The sequence below is a fragment of the Caretta caretta genome, chromosome 5 (genome assembly GCF_965140235.1).
Source record: "Caretta caretta isolate rCarCar2 chromosome 5, rCarCar1.hap1, whole genome shotgun sequence".
Lineage (NCBI taxonomy): Eukaryota > Metazoa > Chordata > Testudines > Cheloniidae > Caretta > Caretta caretta.
In genome coordinates, this window is record NC_134210.1 from 79,048,671 (window position 1) to 79,066,419 (window position 17,749).

At 42.1% G+C, this 17,749-nt stretch overlaps 1 protein-coding gene across 1 annotated transcript; it reads right to left on the reverse strand.

The window, feature by feature from the left end:
• Positions 1-1,203: 1,203 nt before the first annotated feature.
• On the reverse strand, positions 1,204-12,055 carry PPIC (peptidylprolyl isomerase C). Its single transcript, XM_048849422.2, has 5 exons — positions 11,790-12,055; positions 7,975-8,088; positions 7,198-7,291; positions 4,800-4,984; positions 1,204-2,342 (listed from the first exon to the last, which is right to left on the reverse strand). Exons 1-5 carry the CDS (start codon positions 11,937-11,939, stop codon positions 2,217-2,219), a joined length of 669 nt encoding a protein of 222 aa, XP_048705379.1. The 5' UTR covers positions 11,940-12,055; the 3' UTR covers positions 1,204-2,216.
• Between the last annotated feature and the right edge of the window lie 5,694 nt (positions 12,056-17,749).

Sequence of the window (17,749 nt, forward strand, 5' to 3'; positions counted from 1 at the left end):
CTAGATAACAATCCAAAGCAGAGCAGAGTGACGCAGAGTGACACATGTTCATTTTCATCATCTGAGTCAGATGCCACCAGCAGAAGGCTGATTTTCTTTTTTAGTGGTTCTAAACATTCGTATGCCCCTTCACACCTTGCCCACCATTCCAGAGGATATGCTTCCATCCTGATGACACTCGCTAAAAAAATAATGCGTCACATTCTGCCATATGTTTCATGTTATAGCAGTCTCGATGAACAACCCAGCATGTGTTGTTCGATTTAAGAACACTTTCTCTGCAGATTTGAAAAAAAAAAACAAAGCGGGTACCAACATGAGATTTCTAAAGATAGCTACAGCACTCGACCCAAGGTTTAAGAATCTGAATTGCGTTCCAAAATCTGAGAGGGACGAGGTGTGGAACATACTGTCAGAAGTCTTAGAAGAACAAACACTCTGATGCTGAAACTACAGAATCTGAACCACCAAAACAGATAAATCAGCCTTCTGTTGGTAGTATCTGACTCAGATGATGAAAATAAATATCTCAATCCACACTGCTTTGGATCATTATCGAGCAGAACCCATCATCAGCATGGAAGCATGTCCTCTGGAATGGTGATCGAAGCATACAAATGTTTAGCATAGCTGGCACATAAATACCTTGCAACACTGGCTACAAAAGTGCCATGTGAACATCTGTTCTTATTTACAGTGTCACCTGAAAGTGAGAAATGGGAAGCATTATCTCCTGTAAATGTAAACAAGCTTGTTTGTCTTAGCAATTGGCTGAACAAGAAGTAGGACTCAGTGGACCTGTAGGCTCTAAAGTTTTACATTGTTTTATTTTTGAGCGCACTTATGTAAAAAAAACCCTCTACATCTGTAAGTTGCACTTTCACAATAAAGCGATTGCAATAACGTACTTGTATGATGTGAATTGAAAAATACTATGTCTTTTGTTTCTGTTTAAGGTGAAAATATTTGTAACCAAAAATAAATATAAAGTGTGCACTGTACACTTTGTATTGTGTTGTAATTGAAATACATTGAAAATGCAGAAAATATCCAAAAATATTTAAATAAATGGTATTCTATTAACAGTGTGATTAAAACTGCTATTCATCACAATTTTGTTGATGTTGCGATTAATCACAATTTTTAATTGTTTGACAGAGCTATTTAGAACAGATTGTGAAAATTAAGGAAAAACAATTTACCTCATATTACAAAAAAGTTTAATATTGCATACATATATAGCTTATAAAAAATTCCATACAACAATCTTTAATTGAGCCTTTGTACATACCTTGTTTAAAAACTATCAATTTGTTTTGTCTACTAGCAATAGCCGGGAAGGGTTACAAAAATCCAAGTCAAAAGTGCAGTCTCGTTAGCTTTTAGCAAACCTTTTAGTTGAAAACTTTGGTTTCCTTCTGGTCTGCATAGCATGGATTGCTGTGCACATAAAACCTCTCATGCATTAAGAGAAGGATCCTTTTTAAAATGTGTTACTATAACCACAGTTTATTTATACAAAGTGATCTGCTCTGTCTTTGCTAAATCTTGTATTTAATATATCCTTTATCTGGAAAAGGGAACAACTTGATCCTGCACTTTCAGGAGATGGATTTGAACTGGTAACTTCCATCTCTAGTAATAGTGTCCTTATCTCTAGAGAAGCTGCACCAATGTGTATTTAGTAGAGCCAGTTGACAATTTTCACCCAGAATTATTTTATTGAAAATGGCTTTTTCAAAAAATTTTGAAAAAATTTATCATTGAAATCAATCTGCTTTTCACAGATGATTGCATGATTGTACTAAAATTCTTACAGAAATCATTTGAATATTTGTTTCGTATATGCTGAAAACCAGGTCTTTAATAATTTCAATGAAAATGCCAGTAACAAATGTGGAAAATTTCATAACAAAACAGAAAATGAAACCATTTTCAAACACTGCTAAATGAAAACAATTTTTCATGATTTTCGACCAGCTCTAGGTTTTAGTGAGATGTCCCTTATATTTAAAAGGTGTTGGTTCCCTGAAGTTTCAACATAAATACATAGATGCTTTGCACATCTTACAACTGCTGAGTTTACCACATTGTTTGCTGATAGCATTGAGCATTTATATGGAAATAGTCACTGGATAATCTATATCTGCACCCAAATTTTATCCCCAAAAGAAAAAGCCATTATATTTTCTCTTCCAGGGTAGCTGGTAAGTTCATCAATCCTCTACTTCAACTATAAATGGTTCTTTTACAGCTATTTTGCCACTGTTCACGATCACGCAGTCTTGAAGAGGGCGGTCATGTTCATCTGTCTGCTGAAGTTCTACAGCATGCACCACAGACTATTAAAACAAAACACTTAAATTTAGTAAAGAAAACAAGGTTTGCTAATCTCCAACACAAGGCAAAAGACTAAGTGACCTTAGTGTAAAAATAAATTTTCTACAGCTTTGGTACTTGGATCTTTTCATGCTCAGTTCCCCCTACTCCTGAGGGCATTCTGCAAATGTTATTAGTCAAATAAATGTGGAAGCTCCAGTGTGGCATTGGGGAGCACAGACTACTGGCTGCACAGACGTGGGAGATCTCTGTGCAGCTCCCCACTCCAGGACATAGACTCAGGGGTGAGCCTGCCCCACAAACACCCCAGGGCCCTGCTCCTCTGTGCCAGGTGTGAGCAGGCACGTTCAGCAAGGCAGGATCCAAATATGGAGGGGCTTAGTGGGTGGGGATCTAGGTGTGGGTTAAGAGGATTCTGTGGGGCAATATGGGTGCGGGTGGCTCATTGGGGGATCTGGGTGCAACAGTAATGGGACTCTGCAATGGGATCCAGGTGAAGGTGGTTGGGGTTCAGCAGGGAAGGGAGGGTCTGGGAGTGGGATGCATAGAGCTTGGCAGGGGATCTTGGTGTGGGGGGTCCAGATGCTGGGGGAGTGTGATGGAGATCCAGGTGAAGCTGGTTGGGGCTCATTGGGGTGGTCAAGGTGCAGGGGAATGGGGATTGAGGGGGTCTGGATGCACAGGGGTTGGGCAAATGGGAGAGCAGCTCCCTGTACAGCAATCCTTCTTCCTGCAGCTGAAGAGCAAAAGGTGCAGGAAGCACAGAGGGAGAGTTTGCAGAGCTTCGTACAGTTAGAGGAGAAATCTGGGGGTAGGTCTGACACAGGCCTGGCTGCCATACAGGGGAAGAGGAAGTCCTGTCCTCCCCAGCCCAGCCAGGATTAGCAGCTGAGCCTGGCCCAGGGTAGGAGCTAGCAGCTGGGTCTTTCCCAATCCCTCCCCCTACCCCACTGTGATTTACCTCTGCCAGCTGTCCTGGGCACCTGAAACATACTGCTGGGGAAGGTCTCATGCCTGCTCTTGTGACTTCCCCATCAGAAAGTTATTTTTCTGCAGAGAAGTAAAGAAATCTGCAGGGACATAAATTATGCACATGCGCAGTGGTGCAGAATTCCCCCAGGAGTAGTTCCCACATAAGCTAAGCCAGGTTGCCTGCTTAGATAACAACCCACCATCTAGTGAGAAGCCTGAACTCAAATGTTGTGTCCCCTGGTATCAAAGGTGGACCATTCTTAGAAAAAAGAACACCTAATGTCATAGCAAAGGAGGAACTGAAAATATCTTTACAGCCGATCAAGCTAACAAGCACACACAATTCTATCTATGCTCTATCATCAGTAAATAAATCCCAGGATCATGAAGACTGCATAGTAATTTTCTTCTCATCAGAAACCATACTTGTGTTTAGGTTAGGTAAGAAAGGATTTATACAGAGAGTGTGAAAGGAGTTATATGATTACTCCAAAGTATTGAGCGAGTGTCATGACATCCACTCAGGTGGGTATAGGGGAAAACACAAGCCTGAGACCAGGCACATACTTAAAGTACTGTTTTGAAGGACAGAATATATCTAGGATTATCAATCATCTGGCCTGAGATGGTGTTGCCAGTTAATGAAGTTTGATTTAAAGTTACTCTGAATCCTCCAGAAAAGTTTCAACTGCTATTATGGCTCTTAAAAGATTTGATCAAATGAAGTCTTTGTGCTTTATATAGAAAATATCTATAGAATAGGTTCTACATCTGTCTACTTCAAAACAGAAATGAGGAGAGTGAGAAAACAAGGTGTTAGGGCAAACTCAAATAGCAGTAAGTGAAGTCAGGTAGAGGGTGATACAGCAGGGTTGTGTACAGTAATTAGGCATTTTGTGTTTTTTCACAGTAATCAAGTGTCAGTGAAATATTTTGCAACTGTGTACCTAATATTCTGATGTTGTTAGTACATATCTGAATAAATTTATTTTCACTCTAAGATTCCCTATTATAGAAGACACCACCATTGAGAATATTACCCATTTTTACAAAACTGAGGTGTCAGCTTGAGGAACCAGTAAATTCATTATTAAATGGATAACAAGATTAGTGGAAGAGGAACATGAACTCGGATAGCACTCTCCAATTTAGGACATCCAAAGGTCTACGGATTCCAAACACTGTCTAATAGCACTAATTACCTGCCACCAGCCTATAAAGGAGTCAGTCAGAAGCAGGCTAGTCGCGTGCATCAGGAAATATGAAGGTCAAAGTGACTACTTAGTTTCAATTTCTGCAATGAACATTTGTTGTTTCATAGGACATTTCAAAGTTAAGTGCTTTACATTTCTCTGCCTTGTATACATTATAGATAATAGAGACCAAATTCTGCTGTCAACTATAATGGTATAAATCAGATTTACATTGTTGCAACAGCCAAATTTGGTCAGATCTATCCACTTTGATACTATATTTTTTAAACCTACCATTCCATCAATGACTTTGCCAAATACTACATGTTTTCCATCCAACCAGGAAGGTTTTGTTACAGTGATGAAGAACTGAGAACCATTGGTATCTGGACCAGAATTAGCCATGCTGACCCATCCAATTCCATAGTGCTTGAGTTTAAAGTTCTCATCAGGAAACCTCTCTCCATAGATACTTGTTCCTGTGACACAAAACAAAAGCAGGTTTAGAAATGTACCAGCAGCAATATAATTAAAGCTATAGAATTAAACTTCCCTTTGGTTCAGAAAGCAGGAAAAACAGTAAAATTTTTAGTAATTAAGATTCAGATGTTGGGTAATCCCAGCTCCTTCACACACCACAGTAAAGGTGTTCTGATCCAAAACACTTCATATGTACAAAGGAGTATCTTTGAAAAACCTACCAGTAGACGTGGAACAATACTATTTGTTTAGTGACGACGATGTGCTCGGCCCACTACAATGAGTTTTAAACAAGATAATAAGGGCTACTGAAAAAAGTTAGCCATGTCTTGTGATAGTTTTAACATTTACCTTTATAACTGAACCATTCTTTTTCTAACAGGACTTACTTTTTTTAAACAATGAGTCCGTTAGGCTAACCCAAATGTAGTTACCATCCATGGGAATATATTTCATTACGAAAAGACTGCACTGTTTTCTAAAACAGAGAATTTAGAAGGGAAAAAATAATTGGTGGAGGTTTAAACTCCACTGTTATGAGAAAAGAAAGCTACATGGATCATCTGTCTCTTACTCTGTATATACAGTGCCTAGCACAATGGGACCCCATTCAAAGCTGGCCTCTAGACACTACTATAATAAACATGATTAATGGTAATACAGTGAGAAAGTAGACAGTGCTCACTGCATTGCTAGATTGTGTCTTTAGTGCTCTAATCTTTGGTACTTTCCCTTTCCCCACAGTCTGTTCCAGTGGGGAATCACTAGCACTGTTATATAGACAACTCAAACGGGTAGTGCTTGGAAGGGGCAGGCAGGCAGGCGAGAAAGTACAGACAATAGAAGAAAGAATGCCTCCTACACAAGGGAGACTGCCCTTTATCAGTTAAGTGCTGGCTCCAGAAAAAGCCTGTTCCTGCCACTTCCTGTGGACTGAACTATGTGAATAGCCAGATCATCTGCTGTAAAACAAACAAAAAAAAACACCCACACACAATGTGGAGCACACTTAATTTTCAAATCTGTCTCCCACATTTCAGAAACCAATCCAAGTAACTAAAGGCGATCACAGTGACCTGGGCATGAAGCTTTTGATCAGCTAAGTAGCAGCAGGAAGATGTATGACCATTCTGGTACATTTATTTTAAATGGTTAAAGCAATTCTCACCCTCAACATTTTCAATCTTCTGCTCAAGAATCTGATTGGCACAAACAACTTTACTCAATTACAGGATGAAAAGGATGACTTGGGTACCAGTGGGTTTGGATAGAAATTGGCATAAGATGCTGAACAATGCGGAATTTAGTTCCATGCCTCATCCTTTGCAGTCCTTAAGGAACTTCTCCCCTAGGAGACTGAGAAGGATGGGAAGTCTACCTTCCACTGGAGCACTGAGCAAGGATCAGTTTTTGGAATTAGATGATCTACATGATCAACTGCATGTAGCTGTAGAGAAGCTTGCAGTGCTGACTTTGCACCTGCATTCCAGCATGCTGTACTGTAGGCCAAGTCCAGGATATGAACAAAATTATCAAAAGTTTTCTCCAAAGACTCCAAAAGATTCCCCAAGAAGCCTGTACAGCAAAGTGGCAGCATTACTACAGGCCCCAAAGAGAAGGAAGAATGGAGGCAGGAGTGTAGGCTGCATTCAAATTTTCAGGTGGCAAACCTGCTGTATAGTAATCTCATCCTCATGTGAATACAGCCCTTATTACGGGTTTCGCACCTTATCTCCCTGTAGATAATACTGCCTTTGTTCAGAGCCACTTAACTGTTTTCCTAGAAAGTAGTTAAAAAGAAAATACTTATGCAGGGGGTGGGAACAGAGCAACCCCTTGCCCTACCACATACACAAATATCATGGATCTCTCATATTTGCATAAGAATCCTTTTCAAAACCTATACTATTCTCCTAAGCCAGTTGGCGCAGCCCACCACTGTTTTAAAAAACATTCTCAGCACATATCTTTTTAAGATCTATCACCACAGAAAACTTAACATTGTGAAGCTTTAATTGTACGTAACATCTGGCAACTAAAGTTTTGGTAGCTAATATCCCATGACCCCTCATACCGGATCAGTTCTTCCAAATACTTCTGTATCTACAATGTCTTTGGCAGCCATTTTAAACTCAATTAAATGTTTTGTTCATTCTTTCACTATGCTGAACTTGCTATTAGGAGGAGAGTTGAAGGATAATAAGCATATTACCTCCAGTTCCATCTCCAGCTGTGAAGTCTCCACCTTGAATCATGAAATCTTTGATCACACGATGAAATTTACTTCCTTTGTACCCATATCCTTTCTAAGAAAAGCAATAAAGCTCCAATGAGTATATATGCATTTTTATGCAGGAGATTTATCTATGGCAGATGGAAAGAGAAAATCAATCTGAATGTTAGGGTTTCACAGATTATAAACAAAATAAGGGGAAAATTGCAAGAAAAGTCTTTGTAATAGGCCACTACCGCCGCTTTCCAAAACCACAGCAAGACACAAAAATACATGAAACAAAATAATGTAGGATGTGGGTGAGTGCTACTCATGCTATGCTGTGATACCACAGAATCAGGGATGGAAGAAGCATACTATTTACATGATAGTGACACCAAGCTACAAAATTCTTTCTAATTCAAGAGATCCTTATTTGCTATTTGAATGATTATACCACCCAAATTTACTCATCCCAACTACAATCTAGGGATGGATTAACTTCATAGTTTAAGGACCAAGGTCTGCAGAGACCTATCTAATGGCCTGCACAATGAAATTTTGAGAACAAAGCTGTGAAAGGAGTTTGGGATTATAGGTAGGAGAGATGGGTCCATAAGATGGTTCTCTTACATTAGTATCCCTAGAATGAAAAATTTGTGGACAATTAATGTGGAAAGTTCACAACTGAAATGTCATTTTGTAAAGCTGTACTTTTTCACCTTTTATTCTCCACCCAAAATTGTACGCTGTGTAAAAGAATGAAAACAAACATACTTCCCCAGTTGCCAGTGCAATGAAGTTCTCAACAGTCTTTGGGACAACTTTTCCAAACAAGCCAATTACAATTCTGCCAACATCTTTCTCGCCAATCTTCACATCAAAGAACACCTGGATATTTAAGAAGAAAACAAAATTATACAAATATGATAAAAACAGACTAAACTTTATAAGTGTTAAAGCAAATTGCCTTTGGATGGTATTATGTGAACGGAGTTCTAAACAGCATGCACTTTTAAGAAAAACCTCTTAAAGCCACTTTATTCACAAATTATGCAGAAGAATGTGCTAAGCATTGTGAATACCAGTTCTGGAGTTTCATTCATCACTTTAAAATGCTCAGACAGAAAGCTACATAAAGTTACAATACCAATCCTGTAGACAGGTTTCTAAGAGCTTTTTTCACAGGTGCCAATACCGAAATGTATATGGAGATATAACCACTGTTTGCTGGTAAAGATATGCCCACTTTTAGCATTCATGAATACCAAGGTAGGGGGAAAGTTTTAAACAACCAATGCTGCTATTCCAGATATGTGAACAACAACGGGGAATTACAATGCAGGGATTCTCAAAAGCCAGTTTTCCATCCACTTGCAGGTAAGCATATACCCACTTACACTAAAGCGGACACTGTTTAGATCACTGAAAGCAATTGGTCATCTAGACAAAAGTGAACACAATGTAGTTTATTTGGCTAATTAACGGTGATAATTATTTTCTGTTAGAAGCCAGTTGCCTTGCTAAAACACAAGTTTAGAAGTCTGCCTAGAGAAATAAACATGTTGACTTGAGAAGTTAGACATCTCACTTCAGAGAATCTGCAGTGTAAGAATGTTTCTATAAAAACCACTTGAAGACAGCTAATGAGTTAGAGTATTTTAATGTAGTCCAGAATCTATTAATCAATTTTATTTGGATATGCAGATATTCTAAAGGAATTAAAAATAGGAATAACTCAGAAAGTGAGATATCTTTTAAGTTCACAAAAATCTAAATAAAGACTTGCGCCTGCTAAGAAAACAGTCCTCTTTGCCCCTCCCCCGTCCGTATTTGCGTGTCATATTGTGATGTGGTGTGAGCCGTAGCTCACGAAAGCTTATGTTCAAATAAATCTGTTAGTCTCTAAGGTGCCACAAGTACTCCTTTTCTTTTTGCGAATACAGACTAACACGGCTGCTACTCTGAAACAAAAAATTATGTGGCCAACAACTTAGCTTGGTAGTGACATTAAATGCCTATGGTCTCTTTCCTATGTGAAAAGGTCTTTCATTCTCTCCTACTAGCTGTTTCTGTTATCTCTCTTGACCTTACAAGGGGTTTTGAATATGAAGGTTGACTATGATTACAGAGATGTCCAAAGGGCGGATGGGGGGGAGGAGGGGGACTTTGGTCCACCTAGTCCATTTTCTTGCCACTTGGTATGAACACCCTAGTTTCTGGATGTATCTAGAATTATTCAATACTAGTTAGAGAGCAGGTTTTCAGAACTGTACCCATGAAAACTGGGGTGTGTTTGCACACTTTGCTGAATCTGGCCCTATAACAAATTTAAGAAAAGGGTGGATTTTTTATCTCCTGTTCCAATGACTGCCTTCAATTATCTATTCCACATTTGTTTCTGATCACCATGGAGTAGAAATCCTGTCTACCCTTCTGCTCTTACAGATTTTTTTTTTTAAAGGAAGCACAAATGTATCATACAATGAAGTACACCAGTTCCAACAGGTGTGAGCATCCTGAGATATCCACATGGCTTGGCATATTCATCTGGTAGTCAGATAGCTCCACTTACCTTCCATCCTACACATGTCTAAGGCAGATTATTTTCTGTTTATGAGGAGGATCTGCAGAACTGATGCAGGGTTCATTGACTGCCTACTGCTTTTAAAGCAACAACAGAGGCCTATTAAATTAAGATAAATGTTCTCTTAATTTATACCAGAATGTCAGTGTTTTACTACATTTTACATTTGACTCATATCTGGCTAATCTCATAGTACCTTCTTTTCAAGTTTTGGCAAGTAGGGGTAAGAATAGAACCACCCACTCTAACAGAACACAAGGGAGAGATGGCAAAGCAGTAAACTGATCCAACTTCTCATACTGCAAGATTTAAAAAACTGAGCCCTGGAGGGAGAAGATAGGGTATGACTGTGCTCTGACTCACAGATGGTTAAAACACTAGTCAACTCACTGTAAATGCTAGAAAACAGGTCCAAATAGTACTTCAATGAAGAGTAAAGCATAAATACAATTAAGTATTGTAAAGTTATTTATAAAATGAATATTATGAAGAGCGGAATACGTTTAGCTATTGAAAGTTTGAATGGTGCAGGTAGCTGCAAAAAGAGGATATTCTGGGACTCGTTTGCTAGTTATTACAAAACACATATAATGGAAATAGTAAAATATTCTTAAAGAACTGCAGCTGTGTCAAATACCTAAAGGCACCTGGCTTTTCCTCTCATTCCCCATAACAAGCTGAGATGAGGTTGTACCAGTGCAACCTCATGCCATTGTATTCCACTTGCATAATATTTCCACGAAAGGCCAACCACTTGGTAGGAGTCAACATTTATATGGATAATTAAAACATCCATTAGATAAGATACAAAGTAAAATAAACTACAGCTATAACCCTCCACGGTTCAAATCATAGGCTAACCACCAACTGATTGGAGCTAGGAAAAAGATTCTCCAAGAAGAAAATTATTCTATAATTATCCATTGCAGAGTTTCTTGCATCTTCCGCTGAAGTTCCTGACAATGGTTGAGACAGTGTATCAGCCTAGAGGATTACTGGACTGATCTGATCCAGAAATTCCTGTGTTTTCCTGGCTCAACTGAAGCAACAGAGATACCAGGCACGAGTACTAACTCCTGTGTCAATTTTGCCTGTTCATTGCATGTACAAACACATATTCACAGCAGGGATCTTGCTAACGTTGCACTCTTACAGTGCTTTACATTAGAAGGGCTCCTGGGAGCAGATCCCAGGTGTAAGTTACCATAGCTTTGTTGCCTTCAATGGACTCCCACTGACTTCAGTGTACCCCATGAGAATTTACTCTCTATTCCACGCAGTGCTATATACTCCCATAGAAATAAGACATCAAAAAGGTCATCTAATCCATAACAACAACAATATGTAGCATTCATCTATAAGGTTTTATAAACATCAAATAATAGGTTGATTAATATTCACAACAGCCTGCATGAAACCGATAAGTATCATTATCCCCAGTTTATAGACTAGGGAAACAGACAGATTACATGAGCTGGCTATATGGTGAGGAGGCCTTAGACAGAACTTGGGAGTTCCTAGATCCCACCCTTGAGCTCAGCTCATACAGGCACTGGAGCATGGACATACTGAACACAGGGTGCATGATCTTAGCACAAAAAACCGCTATTAACCACGATCATTCCCTACTTTCCTCCCAACTTTCTTCATCGACAAGAGTGGGCTGGATGTCTCTCTCCGCTGTGGAGCTGTGACACGCTGCAAGAAGTTAGCACTGGTACTACAGCCCCTCCCCCCCCGATCAGATCCGGCTGTTGCTCTGACCGAGTTACAGGTTAAAACACAAAACACCTGGGAGCCCCAGATGGGGCAGAGGGGACACCGGAGCCTGAGCTAGATGCACAGCAGATGACGGCTTTACACTGAGCCAAGGGTCAGCGGTGCAATTCCCCCGTTGCCCACCCCACGGGTCGGGTTTAATGGGGGGGCGGCGCTAGAGAGGGGTCAGCAACCCGCAACTGGCAGAGCTCCTGCCCCTCCCCTCCTGCCGCTGGGCTGGAGTCACCTTGGCAGTCACGGTGGGCCCCCTCTTCTTAAAGCCCCCAGCCCGCAGGGGCCGCGCCAAGACGCAGAGGCAGAACAGGGCCCAGAGAAGGGGCGGCCGGAGCCCTGGGCGGCGCGGAGCCTGCAGCGACCAGGCGGCGGAGCGGCCCATCTCCTCCTGCTGCTGCTGCGCCGGGACCGCGGAGGGTGGGACGCGTCTAGGGGCGCCTGCGCCCGGCTCCTCCCGCTGACACTGTGGCGGGGGGGCGGGGAAGCCGAAGCTCAGGCCTATGTGCGCCGGGCAGCGGGCGCTGCAAAGCGGCAGGCGCGCGGCCAGGCTGGCTGCAGCAAGAGTGGCCCGGGCGGGGGAACACGCTTCCTTTGCCCCGCTTTATCAGCCGGGGCCTCCCGGCTCCCGCCAGGCTCTGCCTCCGCGGGGGGGGCTCGGCTGGGCTCGGCTCGGCTCGGCTCTCCCTTGTGTTTTGCCCAGCAGCTCCCACAACACTGGGGCTCGAGGTGCTGCCTTGTGAGAGAAGGAGCCAGTGGTGCTCGCCCAGCCCTGTCGGTGCGGGAGTCCCTGGCTCCGCTGTGCAGCGAGGAGCCCAAGGGCCCTGCCACGCTGGTGGAGGCCGGATCCTGCACGGGCCCCTGCCCGCTTAGCCTGAGCATTGCCGCCGCTGTCTGCCCCGGAGAGTGGAAGCTGCGGCTTAGTGCCAACCTGGGCTCTTAGCTGCAGATGCTCTTGTTGAAGGCTATAAAGGTGCGCTGGAAATCTTGTATATAAACCCATTTGTCCCAGCCCTTTGGGCAGGGGTCGGTGCCTTCAGACTCAGCTCATGGGAGCAGCTTCTGCAATGTGTTTGTACAGCACCCAGCGCAGAGTAACCCTGAGCTTGGTTGGGCCTTTGGGTGGTGGGGCTGAATAAAAACGAGTGATGCTGCGAGCACAGACGAGGTGATCCATAGCAGGGATAGGTGTGACGTCGGAGTAGAAAGAAGAGTACTGTACTGACCTCCTTCAGTGGTGACGCTGAGCCCACACTGCTCCTATCTGGGAATCTGACGGGCTAATCCTGCCATGGACTTCAGTGAGAGATGGGGCTACATCTATCTGCGGCAGGAACTTGCTCCAGAGGAATCCTCCGTTTGTGTAGCTCGGTTGAAGTGGTAGAATTTAAGGAGGCATGTAATTGAAAACTGACCCTTGTTTGGGGTTATTTTGTTTCTGTTCAGTGTAGCTCTTTGGAAAGATACACAAACGTGGAGGTGAGGGAAAATAAAAATTAAAATACAAAAACATTTCCAAAGTTTCCTTCGTGTTATATTCCTGGGGGCATTCTCCACCGAAAATTTTAAAATTCTGCAAATTTTGTCAAAATAACCCTACATCATCATCACCAGTTTCAATTGTTTTGGTAATTTATTTCAAAATGCCTCTCAGCAAGTATGTTTGTAACAATATAGACACACACAAAAATTTCCCCCAGGAGTAGAGAGTTAAGGAAATCCCTATGGCAACCCAGTTCCTGTTTCTCTGCCCCCTTCTCCCGCCACCAGCCCAGCCGGGGGAGGGGGCGAGCAGCTGCCCACAACATCTCCCCACCCAGAGCCCAGCAGCGCCCCCCCCCCCCAACCAATACACCTGAACCCCCTTCCTCTTTCAGAGCCCAGCGGGGCATCCAGAAACCCACGCTCCCTCCCCCCCAGAGCCCAGCCATAGGGGTTCCCCCTTGTCCAGACACCCACTACCTTCCCCTTCACCCTGCAGAGCCCAGGGATCCAAAGGTAGAAACAGCCTGATGCTCAGTTCCAGGCTTGCTTGGAGTTTCCTGTGTGCTGCCCTCTCCTTCCTTCAGGGCATGCTGGCAACTGCAGCTACCAGGAGCCTTCTAGCTCAGAGGTTCTCAAACTATGGTCCATCCGTGAGCTCCATTCAGGTGGTCAGTGGATAGTTCCCTCTAAGGTGCACGCCTGGGTGGCCGCACACAAGAGAATGAAAGGCCACCCACCTAATTAGTGGAGCTGCTCAGGAGGGGCTCCACTAATTAGGTGCCTGGACCCTGAAGAAGACGCACATGTAAGGTGAGGTGGTGGCCTTGGGGGAAATAGGGGATAGGTGGGAGCAGGCAGTGGGGTGAGAAGAGGGGGTGGGGGGAATTTGGGATGTGTAGGGCTGTGGTGGCCAGAGAAAGAGGTGATTTTCCCCAGCTCCAGGGCTGCGGCTGCTGGCGAGAGACGACCCTCCTTCCCAGCCTCAGATCTGTGGCTGCTGTGGAGGGGAAAGACCCCCCCTCCTTCCCAGCCCCAGCTCGGGAGCTGCTGCAGCAGGGGAGGGAGGGCACATCCATGGCATAAGAAAGGTAAGACTACTGATATTAAAATATAAGCTGTGTGCTTTTATTTGTAGAACAAAAACAGTTAATTTTTTTATATATATAGCGCTTTTATCCAAAGCACTTTACAATAGTTAGCTAACAGTATAAACAACATTTGGAAAGATTATTAAGTGGTCCACCGAGACCCTCAGCAATTTTTAAGTGGTCCACACAAAAAAAAAGTTTGAAGAACCACTGCTCTAGCTCCCTCTCCCAGCTGCCTGCGGTGTCTTCTATGTCCAAGCTGGGCTCTGCCAGGTCCAGCAGCCCCTAGTGGTGGCTAGCAGCAGTGCACCCCATTTCTGTGGGAGAAAGGAAATTCTGCACACACAATGTTAATTTTCTGCAAAATTCTGCATTGTGCAGTGGTTCAGAGTTCCCCCAGGAGTAGTGTTAGCAAATCACTGCAGGGAGCGTGTGTAACCCACACACCTGGGTGTGGTGTTCTGTCTCATCTAGTGGCACCGAGACCACTTGGAGACAGAGATAAAATGAGTCTGTTCTACAGCCTTAGCTAATAGCCAGTTGGCTTTTAGTTCATGCTGTAGAGGCTCATGCTTTAAGCTTCAGAGGCCCTAGGTTCGATCCTATCCACCAACAACTAGGGTCTGTTAAGTGTTACATGTGCACAACTGTATTTGTAGCTGTATGCCTTTCCTTTTAAAGAGGAAAAGGACTGCACCAGAAGCAAGCCATTAGATTTGTATAGCTCTCCAATTTCATCACCACCATGCCTTCCCATTAGCAGGGATGGAAGCTGGATCCTGCTCCAGCAAATCATTTTAACTATGCCTCTGACTAGTTTTCTTATCTGATCAGAAACATTTTGTATGGTATTCCTCCTGAATATTGATGCCCCTCCTATCTTAGACTTATACTGTGTGTCCCAGGAAACTTTGTAGTCTCTGAAGTTTCTATAGCTGAGTAAAAGTGGAAGGCATTCATTAATTTTTCCCTTAATCTTTCAAATGTAATTTCAGATCTCCACTATTAACCCTTCTGCTGCACCTGCTGCTTGATTCTTGATTGTACTGAGATTGTGGTCAGATGGCTAAAGTAAAAAAATGTAGTTATCTGGCATGACAGAAAATGGTTGTCAGTGACTACAAGGCAGAACTGAAGCGTAAAGAAATGATCACATTTATCTTACCATTTGATCCATAAAACTCCATTTCCTCAGGAAAGGGGAAAACAGTCGTGGCTCAGAATCTGGAGAGCCAGTTTCTCCTAGTAATGCTGCTGGAGGAGCTGCTGTAATTGAGAGCAGGTATCTAAGAGGAATGCATGTGAGCTAAAGATTCTGCTGCTTCTGGACCTCTGCAGTGATGAAAGGTGAGGGTGATTGCAAGGCTCTTGCAGTTTACAGATAATGGTTGAGTTTGGGGAGTGGGCAGGTGAAATGAGAATGACTTACAATTTTTAGGAAAAATCACCATGACAAACTTACTAGCCTAAGCCCTGATTTTCCAATCTGAGAAAGGTGGGTGGACTCTTGCTCTTGTGCAGAGCCCAGGGCTCTTACAGGAGCATCACCCATGCAGATCACCTGAGGATTAGAATTCCTAGTGAGCTTCAGTGTATGGGGCAAGACATTTATTTGGTTTGGATTCTGCTTGTTAGTTTTGCTTGTTTCATTGACAAAATGATAACTTGTTAATGTTCCTGTAGGTGGTAACAGTATTTCGTTAATGATACCATTAGGGGTAATTCTGCTGCACATGCACAAAAATATTATTCATGTTTAAAAATCAAAGTAGGCTTGAAAGTTTACAGTTTCATACATTGGGTGCCCTTTCTGCCAGTGTTCTTTAACAGCAAACAATAACTGAATATGTGCATCTTTTTTATGTTGGTGTAAGAAACCATTGATCCTTAAAGGGGTACGGTTCAGCTGACTGCCCTATGTTCATTACATTATATAATACTGGGCAATGTGACTTTCTACTGAGTTAGGATTTATAGAATCATAGAATCTCAGGGTTGGAAGGGACCTCAGGAGATCATCTAGTCCAACCCTCTGCTCAAAGCAGGACCAATCCTCAATTTTTGACCCAGATCCCTAAATGGCTCCCTCAAGGATTGAGCTCACAACCCTGGGTTTAGCAGGGCAATGCTCAAACCACTGAGCTATCCCTCCCCCTGTACTAGTTTATTACATTGCATAGGTATAAAGAGCAGTGAGCCATGTCATGTTAGCTTTGTTACAGAATAGTTAATGTTGAAAAGAGTGTAAACAGATAGCACCAGCTGAATCAATTTCACTACAGAAATTACACACAAAAGAATTAAAGGTTAAAAACATGGAAGGGATCACTTACTGTATCCACCTTCTTCAACTTACTTTGCCCATTAGTGATAGTTATTAATAAAATGTGTTGCTGGCTGTTGGACTTTGAGAAGAATTATGTTAGTGATGGAACAAGGCTGGATATGTTTTGTCCTTGTTACAATTCTATAGTGGTGGTTGATAGTATTATTGTCTACTTTTGATGTTAATGTTTTTATGCTTTGATGTGGTTGAGATAAAAGCTGTATGGAATAAAAGTATTGTGGGGGAATTATTGTTCTTTGACTGTAAAAACAAAAAATAAATTAAAAAAAATCCAGATACATATGTGTGCAAGTGATGAGGAGAATGCTGACAGTACAATAGAAAGAATCCATACCACCTAGTTTCTGTTTGTAGTGTGTGAGTCTGGAAAAACAGAAATACGACTGAATGAAACATTATTTTCTCAAAGTTATTTAATATGCGTCATAAGTAGTTTGTTTCATATAACTGTTGTGGGCAAAGAAAGGGCAGTGCAGTGGATTGGTGTGACACTGAAGGAGAAAGGATGGTTTGACCGGCATGGGCAACATTTCCATACTTTCAGTGTTTACGTTTTTGTGTCAAGTTAGAGTTGAGTGTGAGCTACGTTGTGTTCATATTATGTATCTGGAATTACTCTAAACTCTTTCATTATGCCTTTTAGTAAAGGTTTTTTTTGCAGGGAGAGGGGTTGCCAATGTTTTTTAATATTCAAGTGTCTATCAATCATCCATGTACAGAATACTGTTGTAGAAAAAAGAGAGGAATTTTGTGTAGACTCTAGATAACATTAGGATAAGATCTAATATTTTAGAGAGATAAAAGAATAAGATGATACAGACTGTTTTAAATTCTCATGCAAATGTTATCAGCATTGATGGTTCAGCTAAATAATTTTTGAAAGAAGATTAAATTAAACAATGTTTAAAGAGTGGGACTCCTAAAGAAGGCAAAAACCTATGATGCTACATAAAGTTTATTTTCCCCATTTGAAAAGGAGTATTTTTTTATCGGAAAATTCCTTTCTGGTCCTGAAATGGCAACTATGTAGAATTCCTGGCAATGTATATGTCATGACTATCAAACTGGTAGTAGATACAAGTCAGGCAAAGAAAAAAATGTGATTGTAGTAATTGTCTGTGGAAAGAAAGAAATCATTATATTTAAATTTGTAATGACTAATTTCTGACATGATTATTCCAAACTAATTCTTAGAGTTGGGGTCCTCCAGGGCCTCCTTCCTGGAAACTGTTTTGTGCAAACAGACCCTTGAGTCTGCAGTCACTGGGGCTTCAC

Coding starts and splice junctions, on each gene's coding strand:
- PPIC (XM_048849422.2), bottom strand. CDS start 11,939: ATGGGCCGCTCCGCCGCCTGGTCGCTGCAGGCTCCGCGCCGCCCAGGG. Junction 8,089..11,789: donor GGCCCACCGTGACTGCCAAG/GTGACTCCAGCC, acceptor TTAAATATCCAG/GTGTTCTTTGATGTGAAGAT. Junction 2,343..4,799: donor GCAAAGTCATTGATGGAATG/GTAGGTTTAAAA, acceptor TTGTTTTAATAG/TCTGTGGTGCATGCTGTAGA.